The 18,615-nt window shown below is 53.7% G+C and overlaps 2 protein-coding genes across 5 annotated transcripts in view; one reads left to right on the top strand and one right to left on the bottom strand.

The window, feature by feature from the left end:
* CELF3 (CUGBP Elav-like family member 3) overlaps positions 1-2,951 on the bottom strand; it is a gene marked incomplete at its 5' end in the record, with an annotated part of 13,870 nt that extends 10,919 nt beyond the window's left edge. For all 4 annotated transcript variants that reach the window (XM_080690733.1, XM_080690734.1, XM_080690736.1 and 1 more), the window contains 2 exons: positions 1,907-1,989; positions 2,807-2,951. In XM_080690733.1, coding sequence (XP_080546859.1) covers positions 1,907-1,989; positions 2,807-2,951 — 228 coding nt within the window. The remainder of the gene's footprint in view (positions 1-1,906; positions 1,990-2,806) is intronic.
* Positions 2,952-9,712: 6,761 nt separating this feature from the next.
* Positions 9,713-18,175, top strand: RIIAD1 (regulatory subunit of type II PKA R-subunit domain containing 1; the record flags this gene model as incomplete). The annotated part of the gene is made up of 4 exons (XM_080691603.1): positions 9,713-9,799; positions 10,230-10,306; positions 17,100-17,146; positions 18,105-18,175. The coding sequence occupies 4 exons, from the start codon at positions 9,713-9,715 to the stop codon at positions 18,173-18,175; spliced, it is 282 nt and encodes a 93-aa protein (XP_080547729.1).
* Positions 18,176-18,615: the final 440 nt, after the last annotated feature.

The raw sequence follows: 18,615 nt of genomic DNA, 5'->3' as shown, positions 1-18,615 counted from the left end.
GAGAGAGAGGAGAGGGGAGAGGGGAGAGGGGAGAGGGGAGAAGGGAGAGGGGGAGAGAGGAGAGAAGGAGGAGAGAGAGGAGAGAGGAGATCTAAGAACCTGCAACAGGATTGCTTGGAAATCAGACAGTAGAAAGAACTTCCCAACAGAATCATGTAGCAGCCAACACACACACACACACACACACACACACACACACACACACACACGTCTGAGGGAAGAGCATAGTAAAGGCTGCTGCAGGGCTTGGTCAGACCTTCTCCTCTGAGTGCCCTGGTCTGCTCCCCACGCCCCAGCATCGGGGTCCCCTTTGGAGGGGGGGACTTTCTATTTCCTGTGGAAACTCAGCCAGGTGCCTTTGGGTTCAGCTCCCTGGTACAAGGCCAGGGCGGGCGCTGGCTGCCACCTGGGAACCCTGGAGCCAGCTAGACAATCATTAACCTGGCTCCCTTTCCTCTCGCCCCCACTGGGGCCTGAGCTCTCCAGAAGGCCTCTCCACACCCTGCACGGGGCTTTATTGAGCTTTGAAGGCCCCCGAAGGGCCTGGACACATAGATGTCCCCACTGGGGAGGATGTGTCAGCCATGACGCTCATCCAACTCCCCATTTGGGTTCTCTTTCTCTCTCTCTCTCTCTCTCTCTCTCTCTCTCTCTCTCTCTCTCTCTCTCTCTCTCTCTCCCCCTTGTTAGGGACCTTCAGAAAAGAACGGCGAGGAGGGACCCCGTGTGCCCACACATGGGGGTTGCTCACACACTAGCCCTGGTCCTGGAGCCTGCTCACAGGCACCCTGGGGCTCTGGCTGGGGAGGGACGGCTGGGCCACCTTCCCAACCACCGATCTCAAGGGCTGGGGGCCAGGAAGGCCTTCTGAAGGATTCCAGGTTTGGGGGTGGTTGGAGCTACCAGATCTAGGTGTCCTGGATCTCTTTCCCTCCCAGGGAGAGCTGGAGAATCAGCACCTTCCCCTCTTCCAGTGTGGTGGAAAAGGCAGAGTCTGAGACAGATGGGTCTCCAGCGCCAGGCCCTATGGAGCCAATGTTTGCTGAAAGGAGGGTGGGGTTAGGTCTCAGGAAGGACTTCCTGGGATTCAGAGTCCAGGAGAAAACTGAAGCAGCTAAAGAAAATGGGGCGGCCAGGGGCCTGGAGTCTCAGTACTCAGGAGGCCGAGACAGGAGGATTGAGGTTCCTCAGCCACTTAGTGAGACCCTTAATAAAAATTAAAAGGGTCTGGGTGTATAACTGCAGGGTAGAATGCCTTTGGGTTCAAACTCAGGTACAAAAAAAAAAAAGAGAGTGGGGGGGGGGATAAGGCTTCCTTTTTCTAGCTTGCTGAGGGGGGACAGTCTGAGAGTCTTTTTTTCTGTCCTCAGTTGTCAGCCCAGGCTCAGGACAGTCTACATACAGGGCTGACTGAGAAGAAGACACAGAGATGTGCGCTTCCAGGGGGAGCCACCGCCTCCTGGGGGCACATCTAGCAGGGCCAGGCCTGACCCTCCACAAGGGCAGCCTGCCCTGGCCTGGCCCCGATCTCCCATGAAGCCCCGTGGCTCTGCTCCCCAGGCTCTTCTTGGGAGACACAGGGGGAGCCTGTCTGAGCCCCGAAAACAGCACCCTGAGGTCAACCCACCCCTCCCCAACCTTGCCCTGCAAGGTCCCTAAAGAGTGCATGCTTGGTGTTCAGGGATGGCGAAGCCCCCTTCGGCCTCACCCTAGGGAGTGGGGGAGGGGCTGCTCAGAAGTGTCACTCTCTCCCTCCCCCCAGGTGGGCTGAGAGGAAAGCAGCCATCAGCTGGGTGCCAGGAGGAGAGAGAAACTTCCAGGGGACGGAGAGAAGAGGTGGGCCTGCGGCTGAGCAGGGGCCGCCCCCCTTCACCTGGATCCAGGTCCTGCCCAGGACAGCACTCACCCCTGGAAGCGTCTTCTGTTCGTGCAGGGCGCTCTGGGCCTTCAGGGCTGAATCGCGGGCACAGTATGTCAGGAAGGCACATCCTGGGGGGGAGAGGCGGAGATGGTGGTGGGTGCCCAGTGCCCATCTCCCTTCCCTGAGGGGTGCCCCTGCCCCCCGGGAGGCCGAGGACTGGGGAGTTTTCCCACTGTGCCCTCCTCTGCTTGTTGGAGTGGGGAGGCAGCCGGGGTGGGGGGCGAGACCCAGAGGTGCCCTTAGCAGCCCATGATGGCCGGACAGGCAAGGGGCCCAGCTAGCTCCTCTTCAGCGGCCCCCCTCCCTTCCCTCCATCCTGGCCACCAGCGTGCCTCACGTTTCCCCTATTCCTGGCTGTCTCCCCCTTTCTGGCTCTCCAAGTGCTGATCCCAGGGCCAGCCGGTTAGCCTCGCGGCCCTGGAGACCTCAGGGGCCTCCTCCCTTTCAACTTTCCAAGTCCCCTCGCACCTCCTGGACCCACACTGATCTCCACGCCCGGGGTTACCCTGCCCCGGCCATCTCTACTCTGAAGTCCTGTCCCCAAGTCCTGACCCCCAGCCCAACATTGTCTGAGGCTACTCAGATTTTCAGTCTTGCCCCCCCACACACCTGTCCGGTTCCTTATCTCCTGGGCCAGCTCTCCGGCCCCTTGTCCTTTCTTGAGTTTACCCTAGACATCAACACCCCCTTCCCTCTTGGACTCTGCACCCTTCTTGGCAACGTTTCACCCCCAAAAGAGCCGCCCTGAGTCGTCTGTGTTGGAATCCCCTGACACTGGAGAGTTCTCTTTCAGCCCCTCCATCCACAGTCCCCAGCCCTGAATTCTCTGTCTCTGTAGCCCCCTGGACCAGCGCCGGTCTCCGCCTCCCCCTCCAGGCCCCTCACCCTTGTGCAGCCCGGTGAACTTGTCCTTGATGACAGTCAGCTCGAAGATCCGCCCAAACTGCTCGAAGATGGGCTTCAGGTCCTTCTCCTCCAGATGCCTCGGGATCTGCCCCACAAACAGCTTGATGGCATCCGGCTCCTTCATCGGGGCGGCCCAGGAGGGGGCCGGGGAGCAGGGAGCGGCCAGAGGCCGGGGGCTGCCCACACTGAGGCGTGCGCCGGGGCGGGCGGGCCCAGCGGGGCTGGGCTTTCCCCTCGGCCCCCCACCACACTGCCCAGCGAGGAGAGGCTCTCCACACAAAGGAGGCCGGACGGTTGAGGGCCGGGGTCAGGGGTCTAGGCGGACGCTGTCATGCCGCCGGGGGCATAGCCCGAGCCCCCCTCTCCCTCCCGCAGATCTGGCAGATGTCCCAGGCCGGGGGCAGTGCGGCCAGGACCTGAAGGCTTAGGGGGCGCCGGGACTCGAGGGCTGGGGCTGGGGGTGCCCACAGAGCTGGAGGTGGGAAGGGGCCGGGGCAGGGCGGTGGGGGCCCGGGGCGGCGGGAGGGGGCCGGAGCCGCTGTGGGCAGGTGGCTCCCGCGGGCTGCCCGGCCGGGCACCTCCCCCGAGGCTGGTCCTCCTGCTGGGCGAAGGTCCCTGAGCCCGGCGCTGGGGCGCTGGCGGCGGCGGGCCGGGGTCCCTGGGCCCCGCCGCCCCTTCGGCTCCTCCCTCGGCCCCCCACCCCTCCCGCCCCGGGCCTGGGCGGCTGCGCTGCTCCTGCCGCCGGGGCTGCCTGCCTGCCCGGTCACCTGGGTCCCGGAGCTCTGCTCTCCGGCCGCTCGCTCCTCAACAAAAACCTCCCCCTGCACACCCCCTCCCCATCCCACCGCCTTTCCCCTGACAGCAGTGATGTCAGTCTCAGGGGCGGAGGACAAATTCTCTACCCCGGAGAGGGACGCACAATCCGGGCGCGGGCCACGCCCTCTTTCTGCCTCCACCCGCCCGACTCCCTTTCCCACCCCCAGAAGAGCGGCTGGTCCCGTGGACGGCAGTCCTCCCCCCGCCTCACTCCCCACGCAGGAGCTGGGCAAGGCGCTAAAATGGAGAATTTGCAGAGGAGCCCTAAGGTGGGGTCCATTGTTCCGGGGGCTGGAGCTGTCCCCGGTGCTGGAAGAGAAAACCCAGGAGGTGGGGGAGCTGGGGTGGGGAGAGAGGGGAGCCCAGAGCCGCGAGCCGGCGAGAAACTGGGCTGGAGGAGCCGGGCGGGCGGGGGAGGAGGGAGGTGTCGCCGTGAGGGGAGCGGGCCCTGGGGTCTGGGGGACCCGGGCCGACTGAGCTGGCTGTGCTCAGAGAGAAGCCTATCTTTTCCAGAGAAGGAGCCAGGAGAAACGACGGCGTCCTGGCATTTGCCGACGCCCCCTTCCCTCCCCCGGGGGTCGCGTGTGAGTTGTGTGGGCGGGAGGCTGGCAGCGGGAGTTCTCACTTGCGAGCCCCTGGAAGACCAGACAGCCTTTAATTCAGCCTTTTACTCTCCCCGGGTCTTATTTGCGCATAGTAGGTGCTTAGAGAACACTCCATGCCCGGGAATCAGACTCCGGACCCCTCCGGTGGGGAGGCTCCCAGTTGGGTGGGATTCCCTCTGATGGACTCAGGTAGCTTAGGGACGTTAAGGGACATCTGGGGGCCACGACGCCCCCAAAACAATTAGACTTCTTTCCATGCCTGATTGGCACGCGGCTCCACGTCAATCATGCATGATTGGCATGTGATCTGGGGAAAGCGCCGCCCCTCCACTCACAGCCCCGCCCAGCCGGAGTCGGGGTATCTGCTAACCTCAGACCTGGAGCAGTGGCCCCGCTGGCTGGCCAGGGCTCGTCGCAGCTTTTGTGGACACCCTACCTCCCCGTATCCCTTTGTCACCCTAGGGTGGGGCGTCTCAGCAGGACCCGCATTCCTGAGCTGGCCCCCGCAAGTGCCTCCTCTTCTGGAAACGAAATAACAGGAACCGCCTTTCTATGGCACTCGCGGTGTCCCCAGGCATTGTTCCAAGTGTGCTACTCTGTCTAACTCATTAAACCCTCACCACCGCCCCATGGTGTGGGTTCTATCATTATCTCAAAATAGAGGAGAAGAAAACGAGCAAGGGACGATTAAGTAACTTGCCCAAGCCTCGCAGCCAAAAAGAAGTCTCGTTGAGGTTGATGGGTGCCTGTGCTGTCTGCCTCCGGAGTTCATTTATTTATGTGTTTATTTGTTTATATTTATTGCTGGGACTAGGGGTGGAATCCGGGGGAATTCTACCTTTGAGCTACATCCCCAGTCCTATTTATTTATTTGGAAATAGGATCTCACTAAGTTGCAGAGGGCCTCACTAAGTAGCTGAGGCCATCCTCGAACCTGGACCCTCCTGTCTCAGCCTCCCAAGTCCTGGGATTACTAGTGTGCACCACCACGCCTGGCCGGCTTCCTCTTTCCTTTAAGTCCTGCGAGAGCACATCCTTCTTTCTGCAGCTCGATCCCTTGGGACCACCTGCCATCTTTCCTTGGCCTGGGTCTCTGTGGCCCGGAGCCCATTCCCACAGGCGTATAGATGGAGGCCGAGCATGCTTCATTCTCTGGATCCCGAGTGGAGGACACTGGTGGATGCTCAGAAGAAGGGTCCAGTGTTACAGGGAGTCAGGAAGTGCAAACACATCTAGCTTCCACTCTCCTGCCCCCACCCCCGCCGCTCCTTTCAGGCCTTCTAATCTGATCTTGGTGTTTCCAGAGATGCTGAACAGAGCACATCCTTTTTGGGAGGAGGAGAGGCAGCCCAGGGTCCCACTGATCTCGTTATCCTGTCTTCTGCGACTCCTCTGCTCATTGAGGCTTGGACCTAATCACGTTAATTGAAATATTAAACATTCACAGAAATGAATTTCAATGAACTCCTCACACCCCTCCTGCCAGTCGGTAACTGCACAGACAGCTGCAGGCAGTGAAATGTCTCCCAGGCCTTGTTTGCCTTACGGGCTCGGAGTGGAGGTGGCGGTCCAAGAGGGGAGGCTAACTTTAGCAGAATGGGGGGTCTGGACGGGCCCTTCTGGGCCAGCAACTGGAGGTGTATCTTTGATTTTCTTTCAGGACATGGGGGATGGAATTCCTGTGAGGTATAGACTGGAGAACAGGTGTGGTGGTGCACACCTGTAATCCCCAAACTTGGGCACAGGAGGATTGCAGGTTCAAGGCCAGCCTCAGCAATTTAGAGCAGTCCCTCAATGACTTAGTGAGACCCTGTTTGAAAATTAAAAATAGAATAGGGCTGAGGGTGTAGCTCAGAGGTCGAACCCCCTGGGTTCAATCCCCAGTACAGAGTGGGAAGAGCTAGGTGGGTGTGATGGCTGCACACTTGTAATCCCAGTACTTGGGAGGCTGAGACAGAAGGGAAGTTCCCCATCAATTTGTGAGGCCCTTTGCAATTTAGTAAGACTCTGTTTCCAAATAGAGAATAAAAGACGCCTGGGGGTATAGAATGCCCTTGGGTTCAACCCCCAGTACCAAAAAAAAAAAAGGGGCCGGGAGGAAAACCCTGATACTCAGAGGCCCATTCTGTGGAAATTCTTTAAAGGAGAAAACCAGGCTTCAAGCCCTAATCCCTCCAAGGTACTTTCTCTGCTCGCCACCCCCAAGTTTAGCCTCATTCATATTCCTCTGTCATCAAAACTATATAAAAAGATTATTGAGACAGGCATGGTGGCCCACGCCTGAAATCCCAACACTTGGGAGGGAGAGCAGGAGGATTGCACGTTCGCAACCAGCCTCAGCAACTTAGTGATGGCCCCATCAACCTAACAAAACTCTGCTTCAAAATAAAAAATAAAAATAAGGCTGGGAATGTAGCTCAGAGGAAAAAAAAAAGAAACTTAATGAGAAACCCTACATTTTTTCTTCTTTTCTTTCTTTCGTTCTTTTTTCTTTTTCTTGGGATGGAACTCAGGGGCATTCTACACCCAGCTACACCGCCAGCCCTATTTATTTTTTTATTTTGGTGGCACTGGGGTTCCTGGAGACCCTTCTACCTCAGGGCTACACTCCCAGACTTATTTTTTTTTTTAATTTTTAATGCTTTTTTTTTTTAATTTGGAAATAGGGTCTCTTAAGCCAGCATGGCTGGCTTCGGACCTGCCCGATCCTCCTGTCTCCGCCTCCCAAGCGCAGGGATTACAAGCGTGCGCCACCACGCCCGGCTTATTCTTTATTTTGAAACAGGGTCTCACTGAGTTGCAAAGGGCCTCACTCAGTTGCTGAGGCTGTCCGCAAACTGGGATCCTCTCGTCTCAGGCTCCCAAATGCTGGGATTACAAGTGTGCGCCAATACGCCCACCTTGAGAAACCCTATTTCTTTTTCTTTTTCTTTTCTTTTTCTTTTTGTGGTCCTGGGATGGAACCCAGGGGCCTCTACTTCTGGGCTACATCCCTGACCTATTTTATATTTTCATTTTGAAACAGGGTCTCACTGATTTGCAAAGGGCCTCGCTAAGTAGCTGAGGCTGACTTCGAACATGTGTGATCCTCCCGTCTCAGCCTCCCAAGTACTGGGATTACAAGCGTGCACCACCACGCCCAGCTCGAGAGACCCTATTTCTTGTTTGTTTGTTTGTTTGTTTATTTTGCAGGTCTGGGGATGGAACCCAGGGGCATTCGACCTCCGAGCTATACCCCCTGCCCTACTTTTTTTTATTATTCTTTATTTTGAAACCAGGTCTCACTGACTTTGTGAGGGCCTCACAAAGTACTTGGGAAGCTGAAACAGGAGGATGCAGGTTCGAGGGCAGCCTTCGCAAGTAGTGAGACTCTCATTAACCTATAAGACCCTGTTTCAAAATAAAACAAGCCAGGCATAGTGGTGCATGCTTGTAATCCCAGCATTCAGGAGGCTGAGACAGGAGGATCACGGTTTGCGGACAGCCTCAACTACTTAGTGAGGCCCTCTGCAACTCAGTGAGACCGTTTCAAAATAAAGAATAAAATATAGGGCTGGGAATGTAGCTCAGAGGTAGAATGCCCCTGGGTTCCATTCCCAGTATAATAATAATAATAATAATAATAATAATAATAATAATAAATAATAATGATGATATAATAAAATAATATGGCTAGGGCTGTAGCTCAGAGGTAGAACACCTCTGGGTTCAATCCCTAGTACCACACACAAACACAAAAAAGTAAAAGGAAACAAGTAAAATTGCTCTGAACATACTTTTATTGAACCTGCTATACCAAGATACTATTCCAACATTTCATAAATTTATTAATGAGATACTTTACATTTTTTTCACACTGAACCTTCAAGATCCAGGGGGTATTTTCAGGAGCGTCGGGGAGACCAGCGTGTCCAGCACAGGTCTGGAGATTCCACTGGGGCTTCCCCGAGGTGCAGGGCAGAAAGAGGTCTTGCCCAGTGCGGGGGATATTCACCTGTGGTTAAGCTCTGCTCCTGCAGGAAAATAACTAACTGCCAGATGGTCGCTTATCTCCCTCTCACTCTATTAACTCTCTCTTCTACAAAACAGACAAATTGATTATGAACCCAGATGAGGTTCCCAGGAAGAGGCGTGTACCCCCCTGCCTGCCCTGGTAGCCGCCAAGATTTTGACGGCTTGGCTTAGCGTTTGCTGAGACAGAGGCCGACCACCGAGATGCTCCGCTGTGGTCCAGCAGCCGAGCTTGTCTCTCGTCCTACTTCCTTGCTCCTCGGGACAGTTGTTCACAAATCTGAGACAGCCTCCATCTCGGGTTCCTTCCTCCATCCTCAGGAGACCTCTGCTGGGCGCCGCGGTTGGGTCGCGGAAGCCCCACATGTGCCTTGACATTGAAGGCAGGCTCTGGCCCTTTCCAGAATGCTGTTTTAATCTCCATCTTTGTTTCACTTGCCCTTCCTAATTAGACACTGAAAGAACAAACCTTGAAGACCTTTCCCCTCCCTTATTCGATTGAGAGTGGGAGCAATCGTTTAGGATTTGCCCTGTAGGATGGCGCACGCTTGTAATCCCAGCATTCGGGAGGCTGAGACGGGAGGATTGCAGGTTTGTGGACAGCCTCGGCTACTTAGTGAGGCCCTCTGCAACTCAGAGAGACCCTGTTTTAAAATAAAGAATAAAAAACAAAGCTGGGGGTGTAGCTCAGAGGTAGAATGCCCCTCGGTGGCTGCACCGCCATGCTGGGCTAAGCTCATTCTGTGTGTGTGTGTGTGTGTGTGTGTGTGTGTGTGTGTGTGTGTCGCGCGCAGTACTGGGGATGGAGCCCAGTACTGGAGGGCCTCAACCTCCAAGGTACTCCCAAGACCTATTTTATACTTTATTTGGAAACAGGGTCTCACTAAATTGCTGAGAGCCTCACTAAGTAGCTGAGGCTGGCTTTGAACAAGCGAACCCAGGGGCCTTCTACCTCCAGGCTACACTCCAAGACCCATTTGTGTGTGTGTGTGTGTGTGTGTGTGTGTGTGTGTGTGTGTATGGTACTGGGGGTGGAACCCAGGGGCTTTCTACCTCCGGGCTACCCCCTCAGCCCTAGTTAATAATTTATGGAAACAGGGTCTCACTAAGTTGCTGACAGCCTAAGTAGCTGAGTGTTCCTCCTGTCTCAGCCTCCTCAATACTGGGATTACAAGCGTGTACCACCACGCCCAGCCGGCAGAAAGCTCATTCTCTATACAATTAAGTTCAAAGATCAGTTCTCAACTCTGGAAAATTAAAACCTTTAAAGACACCCCCAGCGCTGCGCCGTGACTCCTGGGAACCGCGCGCCCCAGGGATCTCAGCCCCTCCCCCTTGGCTGAAGAGGGCGGCGAGTGGGCGTGGCCTCCCAGAGGCGTGACATTTTGGGGGCTTGGTTTGTTCGGGGGCGTGGCCTCCCGGCCCTGGCCCGTCGCCTTGACGACCGCGCAGTATGGCGACGACTCCGCAGGGCCGGCTGCTGGGGCCGGACCCCGGGGCGCTGAGCCCCGCGCAGCAGGAGCAGCTGCGAAACTTCAAGGTGCGGCCGCGGCCCCTCAAGCTGCAGCTGCACGGGATCGGGGCCCAGGGCAGGGAGCGGGGCGGGGGCGACCCAGGGGCAGGGCAGGGGGCTCCGGGGAGGCCCGCCCCGGCCGGCCTCGGGCTTTCGGGGTTCCTGGGCCGATCCCGAAAGGCGTCTGAGAGCCCAAGAAGAGCCGAAGCAGGGAACCGGGCGGAGCAGTGGGCCCCGGTGTTGGCAGCAGCATCTAGTTAGGTTATGATCCGACCTCCGCTAAGGCCCCCGCCCCACCCCAGCCCCCGCAGCGGGGAGGGGGCAAATCTACGCTCATCTGGGAGGCTCCTGCAAGACCTGGGTTAATTGCCCGCGTCGTTCCCCCCAGGACTTACCCCCAGGGTGGAACCCCAGACCCGTCCTCTCTTGGGAACGTGACCTTTGCTCTGGCCCCCAGATCCAGACCCGGATTGCCAACGAAAAGTACCTGAGGACCCACAAGGAGGTGGGGCTGCTTCTGAGCGGCTTCTTCAGGTAGGTGGCCTTCCACCCCGCCTTGGGCGTCCAGAAGGAAATTCAGACCCAGTCTTGCCGGTGGTAAGCGAAGATGCATGGCTCCCGCTTTTCTGAACCTAACCACCTGTTGCTTTTTTTTTTTTTTTTTCGGTCCTGAGGATGGAACCCGGGGGCATTCTACCTCCGAGTTACACCCCCAGCCCTACTTTTTATTCTTCATTTTGAAATAGAGTCTCACTGAGCTGCAAAGGGCCTCACTAAGTAGCTGAGGCTGGCTGCGAACCGTGATTCTCCAATCTCAGCCTCCCAAATGCTGGGATTACAAGCGTGTGGGCCACCACTGGGGTCTTGATTTTCATTTCTTAAAAGTTAGGAAGTGTGTGTGTGTGTGAGAGAGAGAGAGAGAGAGAGAGAGAGAGAGAGAGAGAGAGAGAATGGAACCCAGGGGCATTTTACCTCCGAGCTTCACCCCCAGCCCCATATTTATTTATTTTTTACTTTGAAACAGACTCACCATGTTGCTGAGTCTCACTCTGTTGTCGAGGCTGTCTTCGAACCTGAGATCCTCCTGTCTCAGCCTCCCAAGTACTGAGATTATACATGAGCACTACCATGCCTAGCTTCTAAATTCTTAAAAATATTAATATTTGCCAGGCGTGGTGGCGCAGGCTTGTAATCCCCATGCTTGGGAGGCTGAGACAGGATCGCACAGGTTCGAAGCCAGCCTCAGCTACTTAGTGAGGCTCTCAGCAACTTAGTGAGACCCTGTTTCCAAATAAAACATAAAATAGGTCTGGGAGTGTAGCCTGGAGGTAGAAAAGCCTCTGGGTTTCACCCTCAGTACCACACACACACACATACAAATAATATTCAATTAGGCATGGTGGTGCAGACCTGTAATTGTACTACTTGGGAGGTTGAGACAAGAGAATTGCAGGTTGAAGGCTAGCCTCAGCAATTTCGTGAGGCCCTGTTTCAAAATAAAAATAAAATGGGCTAGGGATGCAGCTCAGAAGTAGAATGCCACTGAGTTCAATCTCCAGTACCAAATAATAATAATAATAATTAATAATAATAATAATAACAAAACAATAATAATAATAATACCATCACTTTAACTGTATAGATAAATATATGCTATTATGACACTTGGAAGGGGGAATCTGCATTGAGAAAGCAAAAGGTAGACTCGGGTGAAGAACACTGTTCTCAGCCAGAGGAGCTGGTCAAGATCACAAGCAGAGCTTGAGAAATTCAACTATCTGACCCTTCCCTACAGGAGAAGTCCTGTAGAGAAACTTCAAGAGGCCCGGCCTGGTGGCGCACACTTGTAATCCCAGTACCTGGGAGGCTGAGACTGGAGGATTACAGGTTCATGGCCAGCCTCGGCTACTTAGTGAGGCTCTCAGCAACTTAATGAGGCCTTGTTTCAAAATACAGAATAAAAAATAGGGTAGGGGGAGTAGCTTGGCGGTAGAATGCCCTGGGTTCAATCTCCAATACCCCCCCCCCAAATAATAATCATTCTAAAATAAGGAAAACTCAGCCAGGCATGGTGGCGCACACTTGTAATCCCCTTGCTTGGGAGGCTGAGACAGGAGGACCGTGCAGGTTCGAAGCCAGCCTTAGCTACTTAGTGAGGCTCTCAGCAACTTAGTGAGACCCCGTTTCCAAATAAAGTATAAAATAGGTCTGGGAGTGAAGCCCGGGGGTAGAAAAGTCCCTGGGTTCCACCCCCAGTACCACACACACACACACACACACACACACACACACACACACAGAAATGAATAAATAAGGAAAAACTTGGAGGGTTGGAAGCCTTGGGCACAAGACGACCATTTGCGCATTTCCTGGAGCACGTTCTCTTCTCCCACGCTGCATCTCAGCCTGGCATTTGCTTGAATGAAAAAAATCTCCTAATGGGATGAAAGGAAAAAAATTTAAGGGAAGAAAAAAAAATCACGGTGAGGCCATGGATGGAACTAACAGCCCTGTCTCGTGGTGGTGCATGCTTGTCATCCCAGCATTCGGGAGGCTGAGACAAGGATCGCGGTTCTCGGACAGCCTCAGCTACTTAGTGAGACTCTATTTCAAAATATAGAATAAAAAGAGCCGGGTGTGGTGGTGCACGCTTGTAATCCCCCAGCCTCTCAGCTTGAGAGGCTGAGACAGGAGGATTGCACGGGTTCAAAGACAGCCTCAGCTACTTAGTGAGGCTCTCAGCAACTTAGTGAGACCCTGTTTCCAAATAAAATATTTTTTAAAAAGGTCTGGGAGTATAGCCCGGAGGTAGAAAACCTCTGGGTTCCACCCCCAGTACCACCAAAAAAAAAAAAAAAAAAAAAACAGAATAAAAAATAGGGAAGGGGGGGGAGCTCAGAGGTAGAATGCCCCTGGGTTCCATCCCCAGACCTGCAAAATAAAAAAATAATAAATGAGTGAATGAGTGAATGAATGAATACTAATGGCGTCCACATGCAGGCATCGCACACGGGCGGGGCTGCCTCAGCCGTCACCGCAGCGCATTGTATTCTCAGCCTCGTCAATCTTCTGCTTCTGTTACTGGTCCATTCTCCAAGCTGGCAGAGCCGTGTGTGTTCCCAGTGGCCACACAACGCGTGACATCTTTTTTGGGGGAAGAGGATTGGGGATTGAACTCCGCAGGCATTCTACCTCCAAGCTACGCCCCTTGCCCATTTTTAAATCTTGTTTTTTGTTTTTTCTTTTGTACTGGGGATTGAAGAACCCAGAGTCATTCTACCTGCAAGCTATACTCCTGGCCTGATTTTAATTTTGTTTGGAAACTGGGTCTCACTAGGTTGCTGAGAGCCTCCCTAAATTTTGAAGGCGGGCTTTGAATTGCAATCCTCTTGTCTCAGCCTCCCCAGTACAGGGATTACAAGTGTGTGCACTACTACGCCCAAATAAATTTTTTTTCTTTTTGGGTTTGGGAAGGAACCCAGGGGCATTCGACCTCCAAGCTACACCCCCAGCCCTATTTATTTTATTCTTTGATTTTGAAACCGGGTCTCACTGAGTTGTGGAGGGCCTCACTAAGTAGTTGAGGCTGTCCACGAACCGCAATCCTCCTGTCTCAGCCTCCTGAATGCTGGGATGACAAGCATGCGCCATCACGCCCGGCTTATCGTTTTCATTTTACAGGTGAGACAAGTCAAGGTCTGAGCAGCAAAGTAGCCTCTTCAACGAGCTGATCTGGGATCCAGACCCTCGGTGCTCCCCCCACCCCCCCTGTGCTTCCTCTGTGCTCTGCTCAGATGCCTCAGGGCCGGGGTTTGGCTCAGGGGGGGCATTAGCCTAGCATGCGTGAGGCCATGGGTTCATCCCCAGCAACACACACACACACACACACACACACACACACACACAGTCACACTTACTCACACACAGATACACACACCTCCTGGGAAAACAGCCTTCGAGGCTGCTCTGTGTGTGTGGAACCAGTGATTAAACCCAGGCATGTTCTACTACCTCTGAGCTACACCCCCAGCCACCTTCTTTTACTTGGAAACAGGCTCTCATTAAGTCTCTGTGGACCTTGCTAAGTTGCTAAGGCTGGCCTTGCATCTGCGATCCTCCTGTCTCAGCCTCCCAAGTGCTGGAATTACAGGCGTGTGCCACCATGTGGCTGAGCTTTGCGTACTTTCGGAGCGCATTATTCTTCTCCAAGGGGCAGCCGACTGGAGGGCGGCGAGGGCAAGGCGCAGGGGAGACTGCAACCGGCCGGGCTCTCTGTGCAGGCCGGTTCGCTGGGGCCAGGGTGAGGCCTGGGCAGGGTGGCTCAAGAGCCTGTCGGTGTCACACGGGGGCATGGGGGTCTATGTTTGTACCTTTTCCCTTTAGGAAGGACAGCATGACCAGGGTGCCATCCTGGGTGCTGGGTATAAATGCTGACAGTCTGAATTAAATTCCCATTTGCAGTGCTCACAAACACCAGGATCAGAGCGCTGGGGATGGGGTGGAGGAGGCTTCCGGGAGGAAGCCTAGCAAGGCTGGGGCGGGGCTGCAGGGACAGCCCGGCACTTCCCTTACTGCCCCCTCCCTGGCGGGCAGCTTGCTTGTCCCCATCTGTCCTCGGACCCTGCTTTGACCTGCTCCAAGCCATGAGATGCTCTGAACCTTTTTCTTTGGGGGGAAGTGAATTCATCTCTTGGGTTTTCTGGATTCCAGTGATCATGGCTGGAAGTTACACCTCTCCAGTGTATAAGAGAAATACAGTGTGTAATATTCTTTGTGGGCATGGGTACTAGGGATTGAGCCCAGGGGGATTATTCTGCCTCTCAGCAGAGCTATACCCCCAACCCTTTCTATCTTTTGTTTTGACATGGTCTCACTAGGTGGTCTAGAGGCTCACTCCTTGCTGAGGCTGTCCTCAAGTCTTCCATCTTCCTGTCTTGGCCTCCCAAGTACAAAGATTGCAAGTGTGTATCACCATGCCCTGCTAAAACTCTTAATACCCTCAATTTTGGACATGAAAAATGAAGCGTATGAAGCAAACTTTAGGCCAGGTGTGGTGGCACCTGCCTGGAATCCCAGCACTTAAGAGGCTGAGACAGGAGGATCACAGGTTCGGGGCCAGCCTCAGAGCACAGATAAGGGGGCGGGTTGAAGGTAGAATGCTCCTGGGCTCAATCCCTAGTCCCCCAAAAAAGCCAAAAAAAGAAAACCCATTTGTTTTAGGTACCTAGAAACCTCAGGTTTGAGGCCGGAGATACAATGACTATGTGTGAATTTGTAGAAAGGTGTTTTTTTTTTTTTTTTGGGGGGGGCTGGTCTGGGGATGGAACCCAGTGCATTCAACCTCCTAGCTACACCCCCTGCCCTATTTTTTTTATTCTTTATTTTGAAACCGGGTCTCACTGAGTTGCAGAGGGCCTCACTAAGTAGCTGAGGCTTTCTGCGAACCGTGATCCTCCAGTCTCAGCCTCCAGAATGCTGGGATTACAAGCATGTGCCACCACGCCTGGCTTATTCTTTATTTTGAAACAGGGTCTCACTGAGTTGCAAAGGGCCTCAGTAAGCAGCAAGGCTGTCTGAGAACCGTGATTCTCTGGTCTCAGCCTCCAGAATACTGGGATTACAAGTGTGCACCACCACGCCCGGCCAGAAAGGTTTTATTAACGTTTTCATAAATACCCAGGCAGGCCAGGCATAGTGGCATATGCTTGTAGCCCAGTACTTGGAAGGCTTTGACAGAAGGATCACAGGTTCGAGGTCAGCCTCAGCAATGTAGCAAGACTCTCAGCAACCTAGTGAGACCCTGATTCAAAATGGAAAAATATAGCTGGGCGTAGTGGTGAAACGGGGTTTCTTGAGAAAAAACACCGTGTTTCCCTACCGGATTCTTGTCTGCAGCGAGCGAAGAATGACACCCGTAGATGACAGGAAGGGGAGTGAGAAGTTTATTGGAAGCAGCAGAGAATAGGGAAAAGTGGCAGAACACCCCTAAGGGCTGTCGGGACTCTGGTCCCCAGCAGCTGCCTTCAAGACAATACTTGAGGGTAGCCCAAGCCGAATGCCTTCAATTGTACCCCACCTTCTCTCAAAGCCAATGTGACCTGCAGGAGAGAGAGAAAAGCTCCCCAAAGGGGAGGGGTTCCCAGAGTGGGTAACCATCCTGGTGACTGCTCTAGGGGTTTATATATTTCTGTATGTCCTCTGTTCCTTGGAGTCTGGGAGGCAGTTCTTAAAATTTGCATAGGGTATTTGCATGTCCTTTGAGGGGTCTTCTTCTTTCAGTAGAGGTGTCAGATTTGCTCCAGGGATGTCTCCTGGGTTTGTTGATTAGTAAACAGATGGTTTTGTGAAGCTTTGGTCATTCTTATCTCTGAACCTTGGAAGGGCTGGTCTCTTTTTAGGAGCCTTGGAAGTTAATTAGTATTTGTTGCCCCTCAGGAAATTAAGTTTTTCTACCGTGGCCTCTTCCCTACCTGCCTACTTCTTTTCTACCTCCTCAGTGGCGCAGGCTTGTAATCCCCCACACCTGGAAGGCGGAGACAGGAGGATTGTACAAGTTTGAAGCCAGCCTTGCTGGCTTAAGAGACCCTGTTTCCAAATAAAAATATAAAATATTTTAATATTTTATATAAAATAAAAAAAATTGGGAGTGTAGCCCGGAGGTAGAAGGGTTTCCAGGAAACCCAGTACCACCACCAAAAAAAGTAAAAAAAAAAAATAAAATAAAAGACTGTGAGTATGGCTTAGAGGTATAATGCTCCAGAGTTCAATCCCCAGTACCAAAAAAAAAAAAAAAAGAAAGAAAGAAAGAAAGAAAAGAAAAGAAAGAAAAAGCAAAAATCTATCTCACAGGGATGTTGTCAAAGTAGCTATTATTTGTGAGCACATTTTATGAACTATAAAATTCCATGGTGGGAGACATCTTCGTGGTATCTGTCTCCTATACCACAGGGGCAATTGCTCATCTGGAGTTCATCTTTGCTGCTTACTGTATCCCCCACACTCCCCGCGTGGGGAGTCAAGGCTAAACTTCCTTGGATTCACAGCTGGCCTCCTGTCCACATGCGAGCCCTCCAGGACCTGCAGCCGCTCTCTGTGTTTGCCTCCGGCCCCTGGGCTTCCAGGGGTTCTGTGACAAAAGTTTGTGAATGACAGGCCCCCCTGATTGCCGCTCGGGGTGTTTGGCTCCCTGCCCTAGAACCAGGAATGAACAGAGGCCCTGGGTTTATTGATTCCTTGGATTGGTGCTCGAGGCCATCTGTTCCAGGAAAGAGTAGGCCTGGAGCTGTGGCCACAGCCAGCCTGACGTCCTGCCCCTCATGTTTTCCAGAGAAATGTTTCTGAAAAGACCAGACAACGTCCTAGAATTTGCCGCAGGTGAGTCCGGGGTGTTAGAGCCTGTGCAAGCAGGGTGCCTGGGAACTTTGGCCTAGAGCAGGGATTCTCCCTGCACGGCGGGTCCTTCCTCCTTGGCTGTTCCCAGGATTCCCACTCAGCTGTCATTTCCTCCACAGGAGGCCGGTTAGGAAATGAGGCAGAACTTCTTTATGGCGAAGAGTGTTAGGACTTTTGAGCTTCCCAGAGGAACATGCGGGCAGCCCTTTCCCTGGGAATCTTAAAGTGGTTCGACCCTGGCTGCTCTTAAGAATCACCCGGGGAGCTTTTTAAAAAACACGCTGCACAGGCCATCCCTAGAGAGTTCTTTAATTAGGCTTGGGGGGTGGCGCGACCGAGGTTTCAAAGGCTCCCCGGTGCTTCTAATGACTTTAGGTCAGCAGTGTTTGGAGGGAAGGGGCTGGGCTGGGCGATTTCTCGGGTGCGGTGAACCCCGGGGGCTGGCTGCATCCTCAGACAGCTCCTCACTGAAGCTAAGTGCGCCTGCTTCAGCAGATGCGGCTCCCTCTGACTCACTTCTGCGGGTGTATAAAAACCCTCTGGCGTCATCCTGGGGCCCCACTTTCCTCTCTCTGCGGGTATTCTCAGAGAAGGCATGTTTCAGAGGAGCTGGCGAGCCGCGCAGAAGACAAGAATAACACTTGGTATTTATTTGAGGCCCCGAGATGGATCCGGAGCAGAAGACCCAGAGAATCCCTGAGCCCTCCCATGGCTCCAGCAGTGTCCCTGCAGACGCCCTTCCTGAGCACCCTTCCTCAGCTGCTCCAGGGGCAGTGGCCAGGAGGATTTGCTGGGACCCTCAGATTGTGTTGGAGAGCGGAGGCCCCAGTGGCAGTCCTGCGAGGACCAATCCATCCTAGGTTTTAGCAGAGGATGCTGTCCCCCTCCCGTTCTCCTCCCCTGAGCATAGATGATTTCTTCTTTTTGCTTTTTATTCCAGACTACTTCACGGATCCAAGACTTCCCAACAAGATTCACATGCAGCTAATTAAAGACAAGAAAGCGGTTTAATTAGCAAAATCACGCTGCTCAGCTGTTGGGGGCCACCAGACGGGACCCAGCTTGGGGTGGGTGTGAGCGTCACTCGCGTGGGTGGGCAACCTCACACTCGAGGCTCTTGAGATAAGCAACTCTGGCTTATTGGTCCAGGGTGTGAAAGGAACCACGTGAAGGGACCAAGACAAGTTCAGTGCCAGTGTTTGGTGCTCCTCACACTGTCAGGGGAATTAGGGACTGTGAGGAGTGTCCAGAGTTGCTCTAGCATGTCAGTGGCCGGATCTTAGGAAAATGGATAAGAAAATGGCTTGGGAGGCTGAGACAGGAGGATCCGGGTTCGAGGACAGCCTCAGCTCCTTAGGCCCTTTGCAACTCAATGAGACCCTGTTTCAAACTCAAGAATAATAATAATAATAATAATAATAATAATAATAATAATAAAATAAGGCTGGGGG

This window comes from Muscardinus avellanarius (assembly GCF_963383645.1).
Source record: "Muscardinus avellanarius genome assembly, chromosome: 3".
NCBI classification, from domain to species: Eukaryota; Metazoa; Chordata; class Mammalia; order Rodentia; family Gliridae; genus Muscardinus; species Muscardinus avellanarius.
This window is presented reverse-complemented; position numbering and strand designations above follow the sequence as displayed.